General features: G+C 38.1%; 3 protein-coding genes, 1 long non-coding RNA gene and 1 other non-coding gene across 12 annotated transcripts in view; 4 read left to right on the top strand and 1 right to left on the bottom strand.

Moving 5' to 3' along the window:
* Positions 1 to 545: 545 nt before the first annotated feature.
* Positions 546 to 3,610, top strand: LOC127640873 (uncharacterized). The gene is made up of 7 exons (XR_007970136.1): positions 546 to 625; positions 1,306 to 1,460; positions 1,564 to 1,634; positions 1,848 to 2,093; positions 2,174 to 2,330; positions 2,419 to 2,536; positions 2,624 to 3,610. It is a non-coding gene; the product is annotated as an uncharacterized LOC127640873 (long non-coding RNA).
* On the top strand, positions 1,691 to 1,758 carry LOC127641521 (small nucleolar RNA SNORD37). Its single transcript, XR_007970175.1, has one exon. It is a non-coding gene; the product is annotated as a small nucleolar RNA SNORD37 (small nucleolar RNA).
* Positions 3,611 to 3,954: 344 nt separating the features above from the next.
* On the bottom strand, positions 3,955 to 12,988 carry btbd2a (BTB (POZ) domain containing 2a). 4 transcript variants are annotated; one of them, XM_052123555.1, is made up of 10 exons: positions 12,914 to 12,987; positions 12,326 to 12,804; positions 11,353 to 11,472; positions 9,899 to 10,055; positions 9,593 to 9,698; positions 9,293 to 9,490; positions 8,536 to 8,728; positions 8,300 to 8,387; positions 8,002 to 8,148; positions 3,955 to 5,012 (listed from the first exon to the last, which is right to left on the bottom strand). In XM_052123555.1, the coding sequence occupies exons 1-10, from the start codon at positions 12,944 to 12,946 to the stop codon at positions 4,851 to 4,853; spliced, it is 1,683 nt and encodes a 560-aa protein (XP_051979515.1). In that variant the 5' UTR covers positions 12,947 to 12,987; the 3' UTR covers positions 3,955 to 4,850. The 4 variants fall into 4 exon arrangements, with proteins under 4 accessions (XP_051979515.1, XP_051979514.1, XP_051979517.1 ...); XM_052123554.1 differs by having other exon boundaries at positions 12,236 to 12,804; positions 12,914 to 12,985; XM_052123557.1 differs by lacking the exon at positions 11,353 to 11,472 and having other exon boundaries at positions 12,914 to 12,988.
* Positions 12,989 to 15,073: 2,085 nt separating this feature from the next.
* hmg20b (high mobility group 20B) lies at positions 15,074 to 21,363 on the top strand. Of its 2 annotated transcripts, none has more exons than XM_052123564.1 (9): positions 15,074 to 15,138; positions 15,876 to 15,972; positions 16,840 to 17,061; positions 17,187 to 17,307; positions 18,700 to 18,752; positions 18,880 to 18,946; positions 19,020 to 19,235; positions 19,326 to 19,458; positions 19,607 to 21,363. In XM_052123564.1, the coding sequence occupies exons 2-9, from the start codon at positions 15,895 to 15,897 to the stop codon at positions 19,617 to 19,619; spliced, it is 903 nt and encodes a 300-aa protein (XP_051979524.1). In that variant the 5' UTR covers positions 15,074 to 15,138; positions 15,876 to 15,894; the 3' UTR covers positions 19,620 to 21,363. The 2 variants fall into 2 exon arrangements, with proteins under 2 accessions (XP_051979524.1, XP_051979522.1); XM_052123562.1 differs by having other exon boundaries at positions 18,850 to 18,946; positions 19,607 to 21,362.
* A 1,599-nt stretch (positions 21,364 to 22,962) lies between these two features.
* unc13a (unc-13 homolog A (C. elegans)) overlaps positions 22,963 to 26,350 on the top strand; it is a 47,305-nt gene continuing 43,917 nt past the window's right edge. For all 4 annotated transcript variants that reach the window (XM_052123552.1, XM_052123553.1, XM_052123551.1 and 1 more), the window contains exon 1: positions 22,963 to 23,085. In XM_052123552.1, the coding sequence (XP_051979512.1) occupies positions 23,064 to 23,085 (22 nt within the window). In that variant the 5' untranslated portion in view covers positions 22,963 to 23,063. The remainder of the gene's footprint in view (positions 23,086 to 26,350) is intronic.

Here is a 26,350-nt window from a genome sequence, read left to right as displayed (position 1 = left end):
AGTTTTATATAACATCTTCTCAATTTCATATATGTATATGTATTAGCCCAATAGCAGTCCAGAAACTGTGATTTTGATACTCTCCTCATCATAACATCAAAGAAAGGACTCTAAACTATATAAAACTTTTATTCTGAGTGTGTAATATACGTGTTTTTGTGTAAACATATGACACTTATCAACCCATAACGATTGATCATTAGAAACAAAATCACTCAGATAATCCTGTCATCACTAGCAGTTAGCTGTGGTGACACCTTAAGAATTGTTCGCCCAAAAAATTTATATTATTAAAATGATTATATTGTGAGGACCTACAGACATGAGATATTCTTCTAAAAATCCTAATTTGTGTTCTGCGGAATAAAGAAAGTCATACACATCTGGGATGGCATGAGGGTGAGGAAATGATGAGAGAATTTTCATTTTTGGGTGAACTGTTACTTTAAATGTTTTCTGGTGCAACGTCATCACGTAAAATCACGTATGGCGCGCGCGCTTGATATTTATTCATGAGTGTTGACCTCACCGGTCTTTTCCTTGCCTGCAGTTCAGCGTGGCAGGCAGCGTGAAACTGTGCACTGTGGTCACAATTCAGCGAAATCCATAAACATCTGCCAATATAGTAAGTACAATTAAGACAATTTCTACACTATGCATTAATAACATCCTAAATGTTGGGAATGTGTCGCGATTTCAGCGCTTGGATTAGTTAAATTTGACCAAATTGTGTGGTTGCTGTGCCGGTATGGTTATTCTCATGCTTGTATGAGAATTGCCTGATTTTGGTTTTTCCAAATGCTGCTTACTTACAAGTATTAGTGTAAAAGGGGTGTTTTTAATGTAGTCATAGCCCACAATAATCATTAGTAGGTTCATTTTTGTCTTTAATGCTGTTTTGTTCCACGTTTACTTGATCTCATGTGGCATTTAGCTTTGAATAACTTACTGATGCACATTTTCCAAATGTAATAACCTCCCAATTGTTGTCGAAGAGCAATCTGATTACAATGTGGAATCCAAGTTGTTTGTGACAAATGCATGAGAATCTAAGATTCATTGCTTGTCAATAATATCCAAGTGAAATTGTGAACCGATGTGATTAATCAATTGTCTTTTGCCCTTCTGTCTGGCTTTGTTGTTCTGATTTCATTGAAGCATTTTTTTCATGTGGGCTTTCACAAAAATCTGTTTCTGCAGAACACTTTCCAAAACTTTAAATGTACATGGCTTTCTGGGACAGTGCCTCCATTAATATGTTCAGATTTTATATTATTATAATTTTTTTTTTTTTTATAACCTTAGGTGAACTTCATAGTAGACCAGATCTGTTCCATTATGGACAAGAAGTCCAACATCCATGGCAAGTCCACTTTGACCGATTCTGTGCTATCATTGCCCTGGCTGGTGAAACCCAATTTACAGACACAAGAAAGGACGAGCTCGAGCGCTACATCCACGTAAGTATAATTCTCCCAGCGCCTTTCCCTATCAATAAAATGGGCAATATTGTCAAAGGTGGCTGACATCTTGACCTTATCTCCCTGTGTCTCAATAATATAGTCTGTCACCTCCATTGATGGCAAGAAGTTCCCAGAATCTTCGCTCAACCAATACTGGACCCTACCTTCAAAGTGAGCAGATGCATATAATACTGGACATTTTCATGATGTAAAATTGCTTCTGCGCCATTAATGATGAATTCAAAATTCTTCACTTTGACCTGACTGTCTTGTGATGAAAAGCTTCATTCTGATAAAATGGCTGTTTCAAACTGTACATTCCAGGTTTTTCCTACCAAATACACATTGATATTATGTGGAGCTGTAACCTTTGCCCCTTTGTAGGTGTTTGATGCCATCATGAACTTCGAGAAGTAAGAAACAGCCAAACTGATTGAGAACCTTGAAATCAAGCTAGCTATTGAAGACAAGATGTTAAACCCCTGCTGAAAGCTGTAATGCGCCATTGGCTGCCATCCAGAGAGCCTCTGCTTCAGATGATCGCCATCCACCTGACCTAACCAGTTCCTGTTCCAAAGTACTGCTGTGACCTGCTGTATGAATGACCTGGAGATGTTGAAGCTGCCATGGGTATGTTTTACCCCATGATAAAGGCAATATTGATTGTAGGTCTTTGACACATTTTGAATTAAATATTTTTGTGGTTTTAGGGAGTTTTGTGCGAGGAGAACGTGTGGTATTCACTTTGACGTTCATGACATCCACCGATGCCATCCATCTCGGTGGTGGCCAAATCATTCCCACAGAGTGCTTTACGCTTGACAGCTGAGCCCAGGCTTTTGGAGCCTGTTTACTTGGGAGATTTAGGTATGCAAGAAGTTCTAAATTAATGTTTAGTTGTTGCTCATTTGGTAAAAGTAGAATACCCATATTTTACAACCTTCTCATTCCACAGTGCCCAGAGACAGTTGTTCGTGGCATTTATGGTGTTCTGAACAGGATGTGTGAATCCCATGTTATTGGAACGCTTCTGTTTGTTGTCAAAGCTAGCTTACTTGTCATTGAGTCATTTGGTAAGTGATTCTAAGGGACCACTCTGGTTTTCCTGCTTGCATCAACAGGCACAATTTTGATCCTAGTGTCTTTCCATCTTTATACAGGTTTCACAGCTGATCTTCGCTCCAACACATCTGGATGGGCCTTCCCACAGTGAGTGTTTGACCATTGGCAGATCCTGCATGGTGACGCCATGGATGCAAACTTGAAGCCGGCAAATATTGTAGCAGACACGCGTAAACGCAAGGAGCTCAAAGAAGGAATGTTATTGTTTTCTGACTGATGTATATCATGGAATAACCATCTTAACAGTGGCTTTTCTCAATTCCTTGTGTGTCTTAAGTGTCGAATTGCAAAATTAATATTTTTTTCATATATATTACAATTTATGTTCTGTGTACACGCCATGTTTACTGATGCATAACGCTCTTCTATGCTTGCATACTTTTAGTATTATGCAACCAATTGTTAGGCATTTATCTACCAGTTGAAAATGTGAATTTCTGTCAGACTCATGATTGGAAGTTTTTGTCTGTATAAGACAATCTAAAAGCAACCTTGAGCATCAATTATTTTCTGTCTTTTTTCTTTTTCTATATTGATAGTCAGGTTACTGATGTAAGAATATGGAGTTTTATGGCTACTTGCATTTTTTTTTTTTTATTCATGGAGTGATTTTTCAGCTGATTTTTTTTAATGACGTTTCAAACAGTTTTTCAATTTTATTATTTTTTACTCTTGATCAGCATGCTTTTGTGAGGCACAAGTTTGTGAACTGCTGTTGTCATTCATTGACGCCTGCCAACAGATAAGGCGATGTGGGACAGTAAACCTATGGGAATGTTGCCGTTTTATCTTTACACATTTTTTTTTAAAACCCAAATAAAGGTCTACTGTACTGTTGAGATTTCAAAGGGTTAAGGGGAAAAACTCTTAGCTATTGAAATTCTTGGGAGAATTCCTAGTGGCAAGAGGAACATTTTTGTGAATGTGTGTATACACAAGTCTGATATTCGTATTTTAATATATAAATGTATATTTGTAGGTTTTTAAAGGTTCAAGTATTACAAAAATAAAGAGCATCTTGTGGTGCATTTGCTTCTGTTTCCCACTTGTTTATAAAAGACTGATCACAAGCTGGTCCTTGAAAAAGTTATTTACTCAATTGTGCTTGTGCATTGTGGGAATAAATCCCGATTGTGCAAGTGTTTTGCCTATTATGTAAGGGTTTTGGCAAATTAGATCAGCCCAAAGTAACAAAATGCAAAGAATACTGTATATAAATCCACCATTTGGACTCGACGTTATGGGTTTAGCTTGGAAAAGCGCGGGGGACCATATCACCTGTTTTTAAACGCCCTCCCGGCTGCTACACTCTACTTTATATATTAACGATTATTATAGCAACTCTGTGCTAAATAAATTGATTCGAAACAACAGGTGAAGACTTTTAATTAAACAGAAACATGACAAGGATATATTTACACGCTTACAAGGTAAGCATTGGTACATTCATGAAGCTGTTCCCTATTCCCCTTCCTTTGATCAACTTCTCATGAAAAGAATATTCTCAGTCTGTAATTGAAACGTGTTCAGTATTTCACTGCAGTCAATACCTTAGAGCTTTTATACATAGTGGCATTTTTAATACAAGCGCTATTGTGGTTAAGTTCCATTAAGAAGGGCAACTATGGTAAAATAACTTATAAACGTCTAATGATCACATTGTCTTAAAAGAAATAGAGTTTCACCTTTATCAAGTGTTGCAGGCCACTCATAACAGGTACATAATAGTCCATTTTACAATGACATGACAGTTGGTCATACTTGTATGGGTGTAGTGTATTTCCCAAGAATTGCTTGGAGAACTTGCTCCTGGGTTGGAAGTGCATCAGTGCGGGTTGAAAGACTGATGATCATTTAACAATCAAGGGTCAAAGGCGGGACCAATCAAACATCAGTTTTCAACATTCAAATAAACGAAAATGAAAGAAGGTGGACCTCACCAGAGTACTCTAGAGTTACTGATCCGTACCTGTAGTAGATCATTGCAATGACTTTGAGTTTCTCTACTTGTTCATTAACTACCAATGACACTGGCTGGTCATAACATCAAGGTTGTACTACGAGGTGCTACTTGGGTAGAAACAAAATCTTTACCCTAAGAACACTTTGAAAGAACTGAATTCTCATGCTCAAATCTTATTACAGGAATGAAAGCCTTTAGAAATGAGAGATCAGTATATGGTCGCCGGTCTACTGGGAGACCAGTTAATTGGCCACAAAATGCATTGCACAAGTCCTTAATTGTGAGATGATTTTGCTTGGTCATTATGTGTAAAAGATGACCTCTGGGATTTGTCCATCCTCTACGGAAGTGCCGTTGTTGTTGCCTGCAGCGTAGCAGAATGTAAAGCAGGTCTTGGTGCCAGTGGTAGGGGCTTCATGGGTGACTTTGCGCATCCCCTTTGTTCCATAATGAGAGTCTGGTCCCTGCAAAAGCATCAACCCATCATAGGTTCATTTATAATTCATAGAATATGGATGAGAAAAGAATTCAAACTTGAATCGAAGGGGGAAAATTGAGATAAGGATTGATTGATCATTTATAGGAATGTTCTGAATGAAATACAGGTCAAGCTCTTAACAGCATCTGTGACATGCTGTTGATAGCCATAAAATGTAATTTCGACTCATCTCTAATTTGTCAAAAATATTTAATTTATACTAAAATATTGTTTACAGTAATCCCCTTACAATGAAAGTCTGAGTCAAAGTCAATGTTAAAATGTGCAATTTTGAAAGTATAGCCACTAGACTGATATATTATATATATATATATTCCCATGAGACTAGTGTGAAAAGTAGTAGACTAGACTAGTATGAAATACTTGCTTAGTCTGTGTGTTATGAGACAAATTCACCCAAAGAGTTCATGAGCCTTAAACAGTAGGTTCCACAAATAAAAAGTTAGTTGGACAACTTTACAGCTCAAATAACACATCTTTGTATGAAATAATACAGGTGAAACTCGAAAAATTAGAATATCGTGCAAAAGTTCATTCATTTCAGTAATTCAACTTAAAAGGTGAAACTAATATATTATATAGACTCATTACAAGCAAAGTAAGATATTTCAAGCCTTTATTTGATATAATTTTGATGATTATGGCTTACAGCTTATGAAAACCCCAAATTCAGAATCTCAGAAAATTAGCAATATTACATGAAATCAATAAAAAAAAAGGATTTTAAATACAGAAATGTCGGCCCTCTGAAAAGTATAATCATGCATATGTACTCAGTACTTGGTTTGGGCCCCTTTTGCATTAATTACTGCCTCAATGTGGCGTGGCATGGATGCTATCAGCCTGTGGCACTGCTGAGGTGTTATGGAAGACCAAGATGCTTCAATAGCGGCCTTCAGCTCTTCTGCATTGTTTGGTCTCATGTCTCTCATCTTTCTCTTGGCAATGCCCCATAGATTCTCTATGGGGTTCAGGTCAGGCGAGTTTGCTGGCCAATCAAGCACAGTAATACCATGGTCATTGAACCAGGTTTTGGTACTTTTGGCAGTGTGGGCAGGTGCCAAGTCCTGCTGGAAAATGAAGTCAGCATCTCCATAAAGCTTGTCTGCTGAAGGAAGCATGAAGTGCTCTAAAATGTCCCGGTAGACGACTGCGTTGACTCTGGACTTAATAAAGCACAGTGGACAAACACCAGCCGATGACATGGCTCCCCAAACCAACACAGACTGTGGAAACTTCACACTGGACTTCAAGCATCTTGGATTGTGTGCCTCTCCATTCTTCCTCCAGACTCTGGGACCTTGGTTTCCAAATGAGATGCAAAATTTGCTCTCATCAGAAAAGAGGACTTTGGACCACTGAGCAACAGACCAGTTCTTTTTTTCTTTAGCCCAGGTAACATTTGAAGCCCATGTCCAGGACCCGTCTGTGTGTGGTGGCTCTTGATGCAGTAACTCCGGCCTCAGTCCACTCCTTGTGAAGCTCCCCCACACATCTGAATTTTCCTGAAAATCCTCTCCAGGCTACGGTCATCCCTGCTGCTTGTGCACCTTTTTCTTCCACACTTTTCCCTTCCACTTAACTTTCTATTAATGTGCTTTGATACAGCACTTTGAGAACATCCAACTTCTTTTGCAATTACCTTTTGAGACTTTCCCTCCTTGTGGAGGGTGTCAATGATGGTTTTCTGCACAACTGTCAGGTCAGCAGTCTTCCCCATGATTGTGAATTCAACTGAACCAGACTGAGAGACCATTTAAAGGCTCAGGAACCCTTTGCAGGTGTTTAGCTGATTAGAGTGTGACACTTTGAGCCTACAATACTAAACCTTTTCACAATATTCTAATTTTCTGAGATTCTGAATTTGGGGTTTTCATAAGCTGTAAGCCATAATCATCAAAATTATATCAAATAAAGGCTTGAAATATCTTATTTTGCTTGTAATGAGTCTATGTAATATATTAGTTTCACCTTTTAAGTTGAATTACTGAAATTAATGAACTTTTGCACGATATTCAAATTTTTCGAGTTTCACCTGTACAAGCTCATAAACAAAAACTTTGATTGCATAATTCTTTCAAACCCTCCGAAATGCCTTGTCTCTCAGACATCCATTGTAAGTACATAAAGCCTGAAACAAACTATGCAAGTACATGAACGCAGACCCTTCTTACTACCCAAGCTCACAGAAAGTCGTCAGTTCATAGCACAACGCAAGTATGCGTTGCATTCTCAGTGTTGACGCAAGGGTGAACTGTCCACATCTACAGTAAGTTTTCTCTTTAAAATCAACTATTGTAATGGAAGGGCAACAGTTTAAACAGTCAACTTACCTGAATAATAACAAATCTGGGTTTTTATTCTCCCCAATTTGGCATGCCCAATTCCCAATGATCTCTTATTCCTTGTGGTAGTGCAGTTATTTGCATCATTCCAGGTGGAGGAGGACAAATCTCAGTTGTCTCCACTTCTGAGACAGTCAGCCTGGTTTGCAGTGGTTGCAGTGGTTTGCTGAGCGTGTTACCACGGACACTACTGCAGCATTTACACACAACTTACCATGTGCCCCACTGAGAAAGAACCACCAGATAGCGACCATGAGGAAAGAAACCCACATGCATCTACCCACCCTAGCAACCGGACCAATTGATTGCATAGGATGCCTGGCTGAGGTCACTCAGTGCAACCAGTATTCAAACTAGGGACTCCAGGGGTAGTAACACATCTGGTTTTAGGCACAACATTTTGATGGTAACTTGAGCCAAGAACACACGTCAAGCATGTTTAACTAGACTGTGTGTTGACAATTCATTGGCTATGTTTCTAGCATTACTGTAACAGCAATGTTTGCCAGTTTTTTTTTTTCAAACTAAGTAACAAGTTGAATTTAATGTCTGTGGTAAAGCTTAGCTTGTGTTGAACCTGGAACACTGATTTCAAGTTCAAAATTTTACCTTGAGTGTGGTGCAGGCAATGTAGTTGACGCTGGGAAGAATTTCCACAGGCTCCTTGAACATGACACGGAAAGTACTGGCTGTTCCATCACAGCTAAAGCCTGTATCATTCTGACCCAGAACAGTGTTGCTATCTGTATGTATGATCTACAGTATGTATGACAAAATTCATCATTAACTCGAAGACATTGTCACATTTTTAAGATTTAGGATCAGCTTTAACCACAAAAAACTAAATCATTATTCAAGCAATGCAAATGCATAATAATGGATGATCTCCAAAGGGATTGGTTCTTACCTGAATGTTGACCTGATAGTCAGTTGGACCATGTATAGACCCATAGAGCCCAAATCCCACCACAAATATTCGGCGGTTTACAGAAAACCTTTAAGGAATTTCAAAGTAAGTGCATTTCCACAGTTATAACAAGGTATTTGACCTACATCAAGTACAAAATGTCTAAAATCAACTCTGCCTGTTTCTATCAATGTCTCAGAACTTTTTCAAACGATGGTTTTAGAACACAGGCTCACCGGATGCGATCACTGGTTCCACTGTAGCCCCAGCGGCTCTCCACTTGACTGAAACGTGTGATGCTGCACTCCTTCCCCCGGAGGCAACAGCGGGGCCGGTCAATAAACTCCACATGAGGTTTGGGATTGACTGTAAAATGCAGGAACAAACTGACCACTTCTCGATCTGCGAGTATACCAGACTGAGCCGGTCCTGTTGTACAGATAAAAGCAAGATTAAGTGGGAGGCAGTTTTAGTTTAGATTTAAAAAAATGAAATATAGCAGGTCATTCTGAACAAAGCTGGCAGTACAAAAGGTACATTTCCACTCAGCTTTGGGTACTCAGAAACAGTATTGTGTCCATAGCCAATCAAAAGGGATCATCATACTAACAAACCAAAAGAACCCTTACGGTTTTTGGGTTAAGCATAAAATAAGGTCTGTGGTTAAACATTACTTGATACATTCTGGTTCGTTCTACAATATACTAATAGCACACAGTCATACCTCAAAAGTAAATTTTGAAAACGCTATGGACATAAGGCAATACGGTTACCCATTCTGAGAAAAATCTGCCTTAACCAGCCTAATTTATTTTGCTTAGAAGATTTGATTTGGCTGGTCTTTAGTTAATCTAGCTGGTCTCTTAACCAGACAAGTGTCCAAAACATTCTAAAACCAGCAAAACAGACCAGCCTAACTAGCTTGGCCAGAGTGGGAATCAACTACCACCTTAGTCTGTTTTTAGCAGGGTTATGATTCTTGTTGAAAATTACCTGCTGCAAACTCCTCAATGGTCATGAGCGGGAAGCGGATAAGAGAAAGAGCTTTGCCCAACACTCTGCGCTTGTTCTCTGGGGTGGGCTGCAACTGTTGCCTTTGAGCCTCAGCTTCTGCCCAACGAACTGCCGCCCCAAAGAGACACACCTCCCGTACACCCAGCGTATCTCTCTCCAAGACTGCCATGAGGGTGTCTAGAGAGGAGGGAAAATCATCATGTTTCAAATTTGTATTTTGTTGTGATATTTGAGCAGATGATACTTGAGCTCAGTAGGAGAGCACTCAAAAAGAAGTACCAAGGTCGATATCTGTGAAGCCCTCTGCAGCCAGTGCATCAACAGTGTTCTTGTCGATATTTTCTAAGCAGAGACTGGCCAGCTGGGGCTCGTCAAAAAGCCGTGCCTGAAAGCAGAAGGAATTGTTTTTTCATAGAATCTATAATAGACTGTGCACCAAAGCATACGATAAGTTGATAAGCTTGAGGCTGTTTGCAAGGATTTCAATATGAGCTTTCAAATTGGGGATTCAGGATTTTTGTAGAATGAACTTGCAACAAACGTTCAATCCTAGTTTAGTGGGTCAAATCTGACTCCTGTGATTACCTGAGTAAGCAACATAAACGCATTGTCAGCACGTAGGTTTTTCTTCAAGAATTCGACACAGTGGGCCTCAAGCGCAGGTACTGCATACTTTTTAGCCGTGTATAGTGTGGTCATAACGGTCTCAGGTCCAATTTGCACTTCATCCGAGTATAGAAATCTGCATTTACAAGAAGAAAAAATACAATTACAGCCTGAAAGATGGACCAGCCAACATACAGATAAATAAACTGTCAAATACATACTAGATAGACCAAAAAATATAGACAGACAGATAAGTAGCCGGAAAGGTAGACAGACAGATAGCCAGACCAACATATCTAGACAGAAATATAAACAGACAGATACATAGAAAGACAAACAGACTGATAGAAAGACTGATAGAAAGAGACAGACTAATAGACAGATAGTAAGCCAGAAGGTAGACAGACAGATAGTTAGACAGACAGACAGATAAATATACACAACCAGACAGACAGATAGATCTAGCCAGAAAGGAAGACCGACAGCCAGACAGATTGATGGCCAGAAAGGTAGACAGATAGATAGACAGAAAGGAAGATAGACAGACAGAAAGGAAGATAGACAGACAGATAGAGACGGACAGACACACAGACATAGCAAGAAAGGAAGACGGATAGATAACCAGCAATGTAGACAGTCAGACAGACAGATAAACAGAAAGGTAGACAGAAATGTAGACAGACATATAGCTAGACAGATAGATAGCCAGAAAGACAAAGAAACAGCTACATAGCCAGAAAGGTAGAAAGACAGACAGATTGATAGATAGCCAGAAATGTCGACAGACAGACAGACAGACATATAGCTAGACAGAAAGGTAGACAAATAGATTATTAGCCAGAAAGACAGAGAAACAGATAGAGAGCCAGAAAGGTAGATAGACAGACAGACAGTCAATTAGCCAGATATATAGAGAGATAGACAGACAGATAGAGCAACCAATATAGACCGACATATGTTTTATTCTGTATTAATTTATAAATATTTTACATCAGGAAAAGTAACTGCAAGGTATATTGGCAGAAACTATACTTATGTTAAATTTCTGCAATGGTCTGTTGTCTTTTTGCAGTTAAATGACAGAGGGCACCAGAAGGACATTATGACAACCGGGGTCAACACATTGAAGAGCAGCGTATAAGAGTGCAGCGACTCATTACGCGCACCCCTGATAGCACACGTACATCACACAGACGTCTAGTCAATGTGTGTTTACATCTGGAAGACCTATTTTTTTATGTTGTTTGCTCATCCCTCTCGGATGTCAGAAAGACATTCAGCAGATGTCTTTGAGACGTTTATGATTTAGACTGTTTGAAAATCTGATCTTTTTAAGATGTTTAGCAGATATTAATAAGATTAGGATTCTTTCCAGGTGAAAATATCTCAAACAGACATCTCAGAGATGTACGTGAGCTATAGACCATTCTTACTTGAGAAGGGCTAAAAATGCAGCTGGTTCCACATCTGGCAGTTCAATTTCAGTCGACGTTGTGGCCATGCCACCGTTGAACATGGCATCAAACACGGCACTTCCCACAGCGAGAGCAAATCTGCGGAGAGCAACGGAAGTGGACTGTAAATACGGCATTTGATGATTTAATATGGATTTATATCCTCGCCGAATAAAAATGCCTAGTATATGCCCTGCTTAATACAGCTAAAACCAGCCAAGGCTGGTCTAAGGTGGTCACTCTGTCTGGTCTCCCAGCTGAGAATTGTCCAAAACCTCTCTAAAATCAGCTAACTGACCAGACTAGGTGACCAGCTAAGACCAGCCAACCAGCTTAGGCTGGTTTTAGCTGTTATTTTCCACAGGAATTGTAATCGACCGGACGAAGAGCATGCAAATTATTTATTAACTGTATGATGCATATTTACCATAGTACAAATACAAAAATCCAATATTCTACAGTATCCCTGCTGAAAAAATAAAATAAAAAACAAAACCAGCCTAAGATAATTTGCTGGTCTTAGCTGGTCACCCAGCCAATCAGGTTGGTCATTTGGCTGGATTTAGAGGGTTTATTGGTAGACACTTTTTTAGCTGGTCAGACTGGGATTCCACCAAGACCAGCTTGGCTACCAACCTAAACCAGCTAACCAGTTTAGGCTGGTTTTATCTGTTTGTTTTTCAGCAGGGTGACATTGTATCTCATGAGGAATCTTAAAGATCAATAATAATCCTAAATTTGAGTCTTGCCCAGTCTGTAGCATAAACTATAATGGTGAGCTTGGTTTATTGCAACATACAGAAGAATATGACTCCAGTAAAAGAAAAACTAAAGATATAAACATACCGCTATTCATCCCTACCTGTGCGCTGGAATGCGCTGCACTCCCATTCCCTTCCCAACCAAAAAATGGACGTCACTTAGCACTTCGTTGTTAAACAAAAATGCAAACCTTTCTTTCACTGTACTTTTTGTCGCTTGCCAATTGTAGACCGGCTCTCGGTAAACCAAAACCGAAGCCGGGCTGCTGGGAAGCGAGGCGGCGACGGCGGCGGACGATGCGGTAGAGGTGGAGGATGAGGAGGATGATGACGTCATGTTTGACGCAGCGCCTGAAGTCGCTCCGCTAGCAGACGCACCGGCACTCTGGCCGACCGACTGCCGGGAAGGGTTCCTCGTGCCCGGCGTACTTCTCAACGCAGACTCGGCGCCTCCGACACTCTCCGGGCACGATTGGGGGTTCGAATTCCCCGCGTTCCGGTTCATCCTCCCGTTTGCGCCCGCTGCTTCCCCGTTGCTCGCGGGCGCAGAATGAGCGCCGTTGCTCGGTGGTGCATTGCCCAATGGCCCCGCATTAGACAAGTTTAAACAGGAGGATTGGCTGTTGCTCTCACCCGCAGCCATCTTGGATGGTGAACACTGCAGGCTTGGCTGGAATAAACATACACAACAGCGCATAACCAGAAATACTGGCCAAATGACTGCCTTCCCACGAGGGGCTAGATATGGGCTTGAACATCGCCGAGCCCCTGTTATTTACCTTTCCTTTCCTGCCTACAGTTAACTTCATCATTCATTTTTAAGATGTCACAAATGTATTAACTGCTTTATTGGAGAGGATGCAGGTGTTCTTGAATTTTCCGTCTACCTGTTAATGTGGAGAATGGAAAGGGGCTAAGAGTTTAAAATTAAACTATATGTGATACAGTTACAGAGAATAGTAAAAAAAATACATTTAATTGTTTTTATTGGCATAACCTCGTTATTTAATTACATATTCATTTCACTTTTTCTTTTAAAATTAAATATCTATTATGGGAATAACTAGCGATTGGAAGGTCATGGAAAACCTGGAATATAAGGGAATTTGAAAACTGCTAACATTTATTAGAAAAAAATGTATTGGCTAACTTTTTCCTTTTAAAAGATCTACAATGGGAGTAGCAAAAATTAACAACTGAGGTTCCTATAGTCATGGGATACCTGCAAATATTAGGGAATTATAATAGCGCAATAAAATTTCCATTAGATAATCTTTTATTTCATAACCTCATTATTTTCACTAGGTGATTTATTTTTGTTTTAAAAGTAAATATATTATGGGAATGACTACAATTAAAAATTGGGGTTCCTATAGTCATGGAAAACCTTTAATTTCAGGGAATTTTAAAACAGAAATTTCCATGAGATTAATAACCTCATTATTTTCATTAGATAAATTATTTTACTTTTAAAATGAAATATATATTATGGAAATAGCAATTAAATATTGGGGTTTCTATAGTCATGGAAAACCTGGAAATATTGGGGAATTTTAAAACTGATAAAATGTCCACTTAATAAAAAAATATTAATTATTAAATTACTTTAATAACCTCATTATTTTAATAGATTGTTTTATTTATTCTTTTAAGATCTATTATGGGAATGGCCACACTTAACAATTGGGGTTTCTGGTCATGGAAAACCTGGAATTTCAGGGAATTTTAAAACAGCTACATTTCCATTTTAATAGCCTCATTATTTTCATTAGATAACTTATTTTTCTTTCAAAAGTACATTTATATTATGGAAATAGCTACCATTAAATATCAGGGTTCTTAAAGTCATGGAAAACCTGGAAATATCATGGAATCCTAAAACTGTGAATATCTATTATGGGAATAGCAACAGTTATCAGTTGGGGTTCCCACTATCATGATTCCCTTAGTGTTAGGGAATTTTTAAATTGTGCTAAAATTCCAATGAGTTTATTATTATTTAAATAACTTCCTTATTTTCATTAGAAAAATGTTTGTATGAAATGGAAATATCTGGGGAAGTAATGGAAATAGGCAAAATCTTAAAACAAAAGTAAATATCTATACTGAGATTCAATCTGCTCTAAAATATTTAATTAGCCAAATATTGCTTTTTATTCATGTGGAGAATAATAACACCTGTCTCTCTTTTGAGGGTCTTATTGGAAACATTTTCACACTAATGTGTATTATTGGTTCAATTTCAAAAAATTGTAGGCTACCTGACATCCAAAGGAAATTCCATGGGAAAATCTTTACTTTTTTATTTGGAAATTAGATGTTATGAAATTTAAAAGAATTGGGTTCAGATTTGTTTCATGGTGAAATTTGGACATATTTTAGGACACTGAAAACTCACTGACATTTTGAAATTGGTTTCTGTACAAAAAACTTATTGATGCCTGATAATAATATTATAAACCGATCAGTCACAACATTAAAACCACCTACCTAATATTGTGTAGGCCCCCCTAGTGCAACTAAAACAGCACCAACCCAAATCTCAGTATAGCATTCTGAGATTATATTCTTCTCACCACACATGTACAAGAGCGGTTATCTGAGTTACCATAGACTTTATCAGTGCAAACCTGTCTGGCCATTCTCTGTTGACCTCTTTCAACAATGCATGCACAATATTAGGCAGGTGGTTTTAATGTTGTCGGCGTATGCTAGTGATAGTCATAACAGAAATTGCCATAAATTAGGCTACTATAACTTTAAAAGCTTGACTAAAGCTAAAAGTTCTTACACGTTTGAAGAAAAAAAAAAAATTATGAATGCAATTCCTAATCTCAATTTTATTTGTAGACATGCGCAATTGTTGAGATTATTTCTCAATGCAAATGAGACGCTATGATGTTCACCCCGCCCACCAAATACCACAAACCAATCAAAACAAACAAGGAACTGTCAATCAAACAAACGTTTGGCCATGAGCTAGCGTTTGCGTTAAGAAAACAAGGTAAGACGAATGATATTGTATAAATTACACGAGCAATCCTGATAGATATAACCAATCATTAAATGCGATAATTATGTTTAAATAAACTATCTGTATGGAGGACTGTTCGTTTAATTCATCCGAGCTCAGACACAGTGAGCTAGTTAGCTAGACATGCTACATTAGCTAATAAAAAACTGGCTGAAGTATTTCACGCTGATGCAGTTTGAAGCAGTTTAGAAAAGCGTGCACCAAAATACAAATTCGTAAGCGTGTGAGTTTGAAACTGCATTGCCTAATGCCTCATTTCTTTAAACCTAGTGAGTTGTCTACCTAGACCGCATTTTCGTGACTATAGGCGCCTGTAGGTAGGCATAGCACCTTAGCACTGCTAGGAACAGAAAGTAGTTTTAGATGTGATTTAGCAGTATGCAAAAAATGCAAACGTAACCAATGCATGAATGGTCTACTTGCACTCTTCATGCACCAACTACATGCCCATTTGTTTATTTTGTAAATGGACTGAATATCATGTACATTGTTTGCATATTGTGTGTTTTATTTTGTATATTCATATACAAGTATATGTTGAATATTATGAGAACTTGATTATGGCATGTTTACTGTGTCCTGTCGAGAGAAATTCCTTAGAAGTGCAACTTACTTGGTCATTAAATGTGAATTCTAATTTTGATTATGTAAGAAAAGTCTTGTATCCAGTCCAAATAGATGCTTTTTCATAGTTTTGTGTCTTTCAGAATTATAAAGGTCCGTGTTATGGGGGGTGTAAAGCAAGAGCAAAGTGATGCACCTGCATCTAAAGACTCTCAATACACTGACTCAGCACAGGAGGAGGTAAGATCCAGGGCTGGGTGATGTGTATAAATTATGTTATCGATAATCGTCTTAACTTATCGTGATATCCGATTACATTGTCAACCCCTCTGCCGAGGGTCCGGATTTTATTTTATTTGCTTTAAAAATGTAATTCATTTATTGAAACACAACCAAAAAAAATAATTTCTAAATTCAAATTGCATATTAAACGAGAAAAACAAATCAATAAAATAACGAAGGGATCAAAAAATATTATTTAACCACCTAGATGAGCAAACTTACCCGTGCATGAAATGCATTTGGGCGAGGAGCTCAGACTCGTCGCATTTTGCGAGTGGCAGGTGCTAGTTTCACAACCTGGGCTATGCTTTAAAATGAAAGGCGTCTGTGGCTCAGTTGGTAGAGCGGGTCGGCCACTAATCGCAGGGTTGGTGGTTCGAATACCAGCCCACACGACTCCACATGCCGAAGTGTCCTTGGGCAAGACACTGAACCCCAAGATGCTCCCAATGGCAGGCTAGCTTACATACCTTACATAGCAGCTCTGCCACCATTGGTGTAAGTATGGGTGAATGAGACGCAGTGTAAAGCGCTTTGAATAACGCTAAGGCTTAAATTTTGCCATTTGTCGATCATCGTCTTTCAATGAATGTCGCAATCGGCATCAGGATCTTTGTAGACATCGTCGATATCGAAAGCATTGTGCTATCGACCAGCCCTAGTAAAATCATGGCTCCCTTGACGTTATTACCCTTGCATATTCTATATTATGCTATACAAATTATTTAATGTTTGTAAAAGGGATTGCAAGAGGAACATCAGCAGGTTTAAGCTTATTTTCCTCAAACCTTTTCTGAATATGATTCATCAAATCATTTGTTACAGAACAACCAATTATCTCAGCCTGTAAAGAAGCGAGGCTGGCCGAAGGGGAAGAAGAGAAAGAAGGTTTTGCCTAATGGCCCCAAGGCTCCGGTTACTGGATACGTGCGTTTCCTGAATGAGAGACGGGAACACATCCGAGCCCTTCACCCTGATCTTCCCTTTCCAGAAATCACCAAGAGACTCGGAGCAGAATGGAGCCGCTTGGCCCCTCATGACAAACAAGTATGACTTTATTTTCTTGTAATATCATCCTTCCATAAGATCTAAAGCTAGTCTTTTTCGCTTGTTTCGAAGTCTTTGTCTCAGTGTCTCTGATATTCATCTGTTTATTTTGATGTTTTGTACAGCGGTACTTGGACGAAGCTGAAAGGGACAAAATGCAGTACGCACAAGAACTTAAGGAGTATCAAAAGAGTGAAGCTTACCAGATTACATGCACTAAAGTTCAGGACAAGAGAATAAAGAGAGGTGAGAATTACAGGTGAAACCTGTGTAGATATGCTGTAGTTACTCACTTTAAAGGAGTAGTTCACCCAAAAATGATAATTCTCATAATTTACTCCACTTTATGCCATCTCAAACTCGTATGACTTTCTTTTTTGTTAGGGATAAGATGTTTTTGTCTATACGTTTCAAATCAGTGGTGTCCAATGGAGTAAAAGCTCCAAAAACATCATAGACAGTAAAAAGGTCATTTTTATGAATATGAAAGATCTATTCACACTGAGACCGAAACAAATAAAATTAAAAACAATTTCACCCCTCTACAGTAGGCGTGCATATTCAGTTGCATGGATCTTTAAGCATGAGATTAATATACACTCACTGAGCACTATATTAGAAAAACTATGGTCCTAATAAAGTACCTGATGTTGTCTTCTGCTGTTGTAGCCCATCCGCCTCAAGGTTCTACGTGTTGTGCATTCTGACATGCTATTCTGCTACAATTGTACAGAGTAGTTACCCGAGTTACTGTAGCCTTTCAGTCAGCTCAAACCAGTCTGGCCATTCTCTGTTGACCTCTCTCATTAACAAGGTGTTTCTGCTTGATTGGCTGATTAAGTGCATGAATTATCATTTTTGGGTGAAATATTCATTTTAAACAATTTTGTTTAAATTTTTCCCCGTTTCTATATAAATTTATTTTATATTGAGCATCACACTATTTTGGATTTTAAATGGAATAATAACTAGGGATGTGAATCGATTAAAAATGGAACTACATTTTAAAATTTCACCTTTTCAACTTTTTAAAGTTTTCTGTGATTTAATTGCGATTAATCATGGTACATGATACATTAAAATATAAATAATCGATTTAATTTATGCAAGAAATCATTTATTATAATTATTTAAATATAAACATGTTAAAATGTTCAATTGTTAAACACATTTTTACATGCCATTAAATCAGTAGACTTTAAAAGTTAGGCAAAATCTTCTGCCATTTTCCAATGGACTTTCTTAATAATGGCATCAAATGGTCAGATTCAATTCATATGAAGCTTTTCTGGCAAGAAAAACTTAAGTGTACAAAGCCAATGGATTATAAGACAATACATACAGGTATGAAACAAATTACATTTTAAAGTCAAATCACAAGTTTAAAATCTCAAAACTATTATTATCTCTGGTTGCTGTTCAGTCTGTTGCACACACGCTGAATCTCTAGTGCAGTTTTGCTTTTGACATGAATTCAGATGACAGTCTGATGAGCGAGTGTTTTCAGGTAATGCAAAGAGGCAGCTTGTCCGGATCTCTCCCACACCTGGCTCACCACCATTACATTTTCCAGCCCTTATAATTACTGTTTGGTAAATGCAAGTGTTAGACTAAACTTTTTGTTCTTTTTTTTCAAAGAGGAGACCTCTGTCATAATCAATGCCAACAGTTCCGGATCAGCAAGTTTTAAGGTTAGTTTTAAAGGCTTAATTGATAGGTGTTACACTCCTTACTCATTATAATTACTGTTTTGTATATGAAAGGAAATGTGGAAATTCTCTCTTGCAGCCTGGCTCACTCAAATCACCTTTTCTTCAGAGTTCAGACTTCTCCCCCAGATTTGATGTCCCTATTTTCACAGAAGAATTTCTGGACCAAAACAAAGGTAAGTCATTACTGTCAAAGAATGAACGTCAGTGTGCTAAGCTATTTTATTGTTATATTGACGTAATTCACAGCACGAGAATCAGAGCTGCGACGATTGCGCAAAGCCAATGTCGAGTTTGAGGAACAGAATGCGGTGCTGCAGAAGCACATTGCCGATATGTTTAGCGCCAAAGAGCGACTGGAAGCGGAGTTGGGCCAGGATGAACTGCGCACACAGTCTCTACAGCGCCACCTTCAGGCAATTAAACAGACACTCGTCAGCAGCCTGGCCACTGTGCCCCTACCAGGTCAGTACCCAGATATACTTAGTCTTGACAGGTATGTCTCAATGTAGTGGGTTGCAGCCATGCTAAAATATCTCTTCTTTTTTGGTTAAGGCACGGGTGAGACCCCATCTATTGGAACGCTGGACTCATACCTGAGTCGGTTGAGTAGTACTTTGGAAAGCAGGCCTCACGAGCATCACTCCTTAGTCATCAAGCTACAAGAGCTCCTAGCTCACCTAGACAGGTAAAAATAGTTTCTGATTTGCAATACTTCGTTTAAACCCAGTGATGTGGAGAGATATTAGCCAATGCTCTTAAAACCATGAGTTGAATTTATGACAATGTTAGTTCCTGATCTGATAGTAAAACATTTCTTCTTCCTCTTTCTCCAGTGAGAAGCTTTGAAAAAAAAATGTTTACAGCTGTGATCGTGATGGTCTGGAACTCCCATGCACTGGCTTGAACGTTTCTGCCTCACAACATGTATCAGACAGTGCAATACAGTTTAATGGACATTTTTCAAAAGGGTAAATGGCCTGTATGCCAATTTGTATTTTAAACTTTTTGACATTAATTACTTAATACATCAGATTCTTACAATTCTTGGATGGTTTAACATCAAGCTACAATTTGTCAGTAATATTCTCTTTACTAACATATAGTAATGTGATATGCATCTTGTATTGGTTCACCTGAACCCTTGCTGAATGCGTTATTTTCAGGGGTTACATGAAGCTCATGTGCCATGGTTTTTACTGGTACTCTAAACTATGTAAGTAACATTTATTTTCCGACATCAAAATTTGCTGATCAATTTAGGTTATATTTCCCTTTGAACTGTTAGCATCCCGAAGGGTGATTCATCCTAGCATTAAGATATTTTGGGTATCAGAGTTTACACTGCGTTTGTGATGTACCGGAATGGATTTCTTTTTTTATTATTGTTTGAATGTTATTTTAATATGGAATACACTTGTTTTGGTAAGGGAGAAATAATAAAATCTGGCAACAATTAGTCTGTTAACCTTCTTTTTCATGAGTGCTTTAGTAATCTTGAGATATATAGATACACTTTTTCTTTGATACACTTCACATTCTTTTCTACTTTATTTAAATGCGTCATTTGTATCCAGTAGAGGGTGGCATTGACCACATCACAAACAAGTCCTATGGTCAAAAGAAAAAAGGGAGCGATCCCTTGTGTATTATGTTTTGATAAATTAAAAATACATGATACATTTGATTAATTAAAAACAATGTTCTTCAGACCTCAGTTTCCTGTCCATTTTTTTTTTGGGTGCTGAAAGCTAAACACAAAATTGCAAGCATGTTTGCGTTGCTATAATCATGTACAATTATATTATAATTGCCCCTCAGCAAAAAGGTATAAAGCCATTTCTTTATTTCAAATAAAATGTATACTACTATGTATAAATCATGGTTTTGAAATTGGCCCTTAGGCTTCATGTTCTGTTGCAATTGAATTTAGGGTCCCAGAGACCCCAATGCTATGTGTGTAAAAGGACACGTTTATTTCAAAATGATCCTATTATTTTACCTTCAGATTCTTTAAATGTTCCTGTTTGACCTACTTGGTTCGCAGAAATGATAGAACTTTAACCCTCTGTTGAATCACAAAGTACAAGTCATTACTTTTAATTAAATTGTAGAAAGTTTTAACTAGTAATTTAATGTCTTTCAGATTGTTTCAGTGAACATCATTTAGTTGGATTAGGTCAGATTAACTCAATTAGGTTCATCCAACTCCCCGTAGTTTAGCTGCAGCTCACTGAATGGTGTTTTTTTTTTTTTTTGTTTTTGCTCCATTCTGAGTAAACTCTAGAGACTGTTGTGTGAAATCTCAGGAGATCAGCAGTTACAGAAATATTCAAACCAGCCCATCTGGCACCAACTATTGGAATGACCTACAGAAAACACTTAAACTACAGTGTCTAATTTCCTTAAATGATTTTAAAGTTTATGTTAAAACTATAGAACATGAGTCCATCCACACGTGCAAATGTTTTAATTAATGGCACTTTTATTTAATTGAAATGCACTTGAGTTGTCTTTGCCTCTTTTGTGTTTGTTTTGTGATTGTGTGATCTAATTTGTTCTGATATCTTGGCCAGGTCTCTCTTGAAAAAGAGAGTTTATATCTCAATGAGACAAACCTGGTTAAATAAAGGTTAAAAAAATCATGCCACGTTCCAAATCACTGATATCATATTTTTCCCCATATTGATGGTTGATGTGAACATTAACTGAAGCCCCTGACCCGTATTTGGATGATTTTATGCATTGCACAGCTGCCACTCGATTGGCTGATTAAGTGCATGAATAAGTAGGTGTGCAGGTATTCCTAATAAAATGTTCAGTGAGTGTATATCACTGGAAATTGAACATCCATCCTCAAACTAAACACAAGCAACCCCCAACACTCCAGCCTAACAGACACTCTTTAAATACCAATATAACAGCATTAAACATGAACAAATCTCATCTTGCTCAAACACAAAATTACAAATTCAACATCTCTCCTACTTATCCAGTCCCATGCAAAATCATGCTGGAATATGGAAATCCCCTGCTCAGTTTTATCAATGCTGTATTAGCATTTATGTAGTCCAAACATAATTAAGTAAGCTTCCATTTTACAAATTTAAATGGATAGAATGCAATGAAATCAAGCTGTGACAAAATGTTCTAGAATTGTCTTGCTTTAGTTTAAGTAAATTTACGTTTTTGTGTGTGCTGTATTATAATCCATTATAGTACCAGTTATAAAAGTCTCAAAGATCTCAAACTTAAGGAATGTAGACCAGCATCTTTCTTGGAGGATGTTTGATGTGTGTTCAGTTGAAATTTTGTTAATCAAGTTTTAAAAAAAAAAATAGAAAAAGTATTGAAGTATCAACCTATTACATATTAAGTAGACTACCTGCTGCACAGTCAAGGAAAATCTTGAAATAGTACACTTACATTTTGGCAGATGTGTTACTTCAAAGTGACTTACAGTGCATTCAATGTATACATTATTAGTGTTTGTGTTCCCTGAGAAGTGAACCCATGATCTTGGCATTGCTAGTGCCATGCTCTACCAGTTGAGCTACAGTAACCCTAGGCAACTTTCCAAGTCTGGTGAAGTCATGGAAATTTCAATAATATATAGTTATACTAAGCTCTAAAACATTTAATTGTCTTGAAATTGTTAAGTGTAAGAAATTGAAGAGTTCATGTAAAAACCATTTACGTGACCTATTATGAGGGCCTTGTGGTCTCTCAGTCTTAGACCCCATTTAGAACACGATGGTTTTTAATGTTTTTAGCTTTAAATGTATATAGTTAAAAACAAAACTAAAAAAACATGGTCATTTAATTGTTGCCGAACATAAAAGAGGTGCAACTCTTAATTTACACCAACCAGAGCACACTTTTGAAAGGTTCTGAAGGAGAGGCATCCGCGTGCTCTGGTGCGGTCACAGCATCACTCGCGTGCACAGCTCGGGTAGTGACGTCACCGTAGTAGCTATCCTCGCGGCGGCGGTGCTGAACAAGATGGCTGTGCGTCGCGTTACGAGCGGCTGAAAAAAAAAAAGAGCTATAATTATCACAACTCACGATTATCAGCGATTTGGACGAGCCTCGGATTGAATTCGCTGTATGACCCGAAACATTAGCAGTCATTATTTTTTTATATTTTGCGGTATAGTTTGATAAGGGGAAGGGGAGGGGTTACTCAACATCAAAAAAATCTCAGAAATCGTTTCAGTATCAGTTTAGTTTTCTAAACTAACGCAGCAGGGCGTTGATTATAATCACTAAAGCCGATAATAATCATATCAAGAGATGTCACTGTTGTGTGTTGGAGGTAAGTGCATTATTTCGTGCATGGATGCATTACTGTAATGACAGCCAGCTGTTGGATATTATCTTCTTGCATTATATATATATATATATATATATATAATGACATAGTAAGGGTTTGAACTATGTATGTTGTTTTTAATTTTAAAATGCATGATAGTTTTGTCGCGCGCGCTCACCTCTTTCAGTCTGATCAAGGCTCGGTGATGGTTTAAATATTCGTGTTTGTCTCGGGTGCAGTTTGACATTATTATTAGGCTAGTGTTTATTATTATTAATCTCTGAAGAGTTTCTACGTGGAAATGTCACGCAGATTGAGCAGTTGAGGTGGAAGGAGTGCCCCTTCAGTGTTTGCGCCTTGTACTATTATAGCTTGTATTATTTGTTACTATTTACCACATGTGTTGCTTTATTATTATCAAATGCGCAGTTTGTCTATAGAAAGGCACTAGAAATTACTTGCAAAGCGAGATCAGTGTGTTGGAAATCCGTCTAGTATTCCGTGCCTTCAATGCTGGTCAAATTCAAGGGGTGTGTTCCCATGATTTTCCAAACGGGGCTTTAGTTTGATGCCCTGTTTACATGGGACCTGCTTTGTAGTATGATGCATCTGTTTGTAACTGTGTTTACAGTAGAATGATAAAACGGCATATAACGAGTTCAAAGCATTCTTGGCAAGTTTACATTAGATGAAGACTCTTGTATGTGAATATCCCAGGAGATCAGCAGTTACAGAAATACTCAAACCAGCCTGACTGGCACAAACAATCATGCCACGGTCGCAATCACTGAGATCACATTTTTCCCCATTCTGATGGTTGTTGTGAACATTAACTGAAGCTCCTAGCCCGTATCTGCATGTTTTATGCACTGTACTGCTGCCACACGGTTGGCTGATTACACAACCGCATGAATAATAGGGTGTACAGGTGTACCTAATAAAGTGGTTGGTGAGTGTATATGAATATTCTAAATAAGATGATGTAATTTAAAAAAATAATAATAATTTCTATGTTAAAATTCTTGTCTGACACAGCAACATTGGCTCGACCAATGGTGTGAGTTTGGGGTGGGACTCTCTTTTTGTACAACCAATGGTAGCTGGGAGAAGTTTTCCTTAATCTATTTGTTGTCTTTAACTACTATGCAACATTAAAATGTATACAATACAATGAATTGCATAACTAGATTTTACTCTGCAAAGTTCTCACAAGATTCACATTTGCTGCTACTGAGGTTGAGGTAGGGGTAGGTTAAGGAGTAGGGTTAGGGTTTAGATTAGAGTTTTAGGGGAAGGGTTGTGGTTAAGTTGAGCATTAGGTGTAAGGTTAACAGTGTATGTACAGATGTAATTAAATGCAGCTACTTTAAATATAAGTACAATGCAGCAACACTTATGCACATAGTAAGTATATTGTATCAAATGCTTAATTACACAGTAGTTAAAGACACATAATATAAAGTGGGCCCGAAATCATTAATATTTGTGCTGTGAATTTGGCAACAGTAGGTCAACATTCTTGAGCTAAAATCGATCTTTACTTCCTGAAATTCAAATCATTGCCCCAGTGGCCGAAGCGAGAAGTTTCAGTGTAAAATTACCACTGAGGGATGCCTAAAGCAAGTTTTCAGTTGTAAATAGTGTAAAGAGTGAAGAGAAATGCATTTTTATTTGATATTTTTTTATATTCTCCCCAATTTGGAATGCCCAATTCCCAATGCACTCTAAGTCCTCGTGGTGATTTAGTGATTCGCCTCAATCCTGGTTGCGGAGGACGAATCTCAGTTCCCTCCGCGTCTGAGACCGTCAACACATGCATCTTATCACGTGGCTTGTTGAATGGGTTTCCGTGGAGACATAACGCATGTGGAGGCTTCACGCACAACTCGCCACGCACCCCACCGAGAGCGAACCAATTTATAGCGACCATGAGGAGGTTACCCCATGTGACTCTACCCTCCCTAGCAACTGGTTGCTTAGGAGACCTTTTATTAACCATACACCCTAACCCAAATGCCAGCCCTAAACCTCCTAATCGCGCTCATTACTAATTATGCGACAGTGATTACTTCCTTGTTTTAACACGGTTGAGAATCCAGCTCTCCGAAGCTGCCGACACAACGCTTGTGATCATGTTGCTTGGTGACGCTTGTGGCGCAGAAATCGTCATTACGTTTTTTGCATTTTGTAATTTTCTTTGTTCAATTTAAATGGCACTGCAGTGTAACAAATGCATTTTTACGTGTAAAAATCAATTACTATTGAGTCATAAATCTGCATGTATAGTAATTGTACTAGGATTGAAAAAATGTAGTTTCAAATATTTATTAGAACTATAGCATCTCACACCTCTCAAGACACCACTGAAAATGCTTGAACTTTCATGTCAACTACCCATTTGTTTAAAAATGTGCAGTATTTCTAAATGTGGTACATTAATGGTCAGTAAAGGCTTAAGTCCCAGATCTAAATATGAACTTTCATATGAACTGAATTATATAACACTATCAATCCTTTTTAGGCAGCTGTTTTCAAAGGGTCACTTGCCCATCTTCACTTGACTTGCTCAGTCCTCAAATGACATCCAAATTATATAGGTGTGTTGTAAAAGTATTCAAACAGATACATTAAGCCATGTTTTTTTTTTAACACATCCCACACAGACATTCTGATCCATGGCTCGTCTGCCACCACTTTGTAATTAAACAGGCAGCGGATTTACAACCAGCGTCCAAAAGTGACAGCCGGTGTGTGGGCGTGTGTCACATAGACTGGCATCGTTCTTGGTGCCTGCCTCAGTAACCTGAGCAGATGTACAGTAAGGCTTGCCTAATTCCCCCTGCATGAGTTTTGATGTTAAAAGTTTTCAATTTTCTCTTACATAACTATCTTTTCTCCTCTTTTTAGTGAATAGTAATGTGTCTTTTGTATGCTTTATTCAAACTCTACTGGTTTATTACAAGCTGTTCGGTTGGCATATAGTCAGCACAACATACTTGTTGAAAGCATATTTACCTTTGAGGAGTTAAATAGCAAAGCACTGAGAGATGCCGGAAATTCAAAAGGTTGTCAAGTGTTAATATGTGTGTTGACCGAAAACTGGAAATAACTACAAAATATGGCTAAAAAAATTCTAGTTATCATTTACTCACCCTTATCTTATTACACACCCATATGACTTGGTGACATTTCTAAGGAATGTCCGAGCCACTCTTTTCATACTATAAATTTGAATGGTTTCTAGGGCTGTCAAGCTCCCCAAAAAGAA

The sequence above is a fragment of the Xyrauchen texanus genome, chromosome 50, assembly GCF_025860055.1.
Source record: "Xyrauchen texanus isolate HMW12.3.18 chromosome 50, RBS_HiC_50CHRs, whole genome shotgun sequence".
Taxonomy (NCBI): Eukaryota; Metazoa; Chordata; class Actinopteri; order Cypriniformes; family Catostomidae; genus Xyrauchen; species Xyrauchen texanus.
The sequence above is the reverse complement of the archived record's forward strand: the minus strand, read 5'-3'. Positions and strand labels throughout refer to the sequence as shown.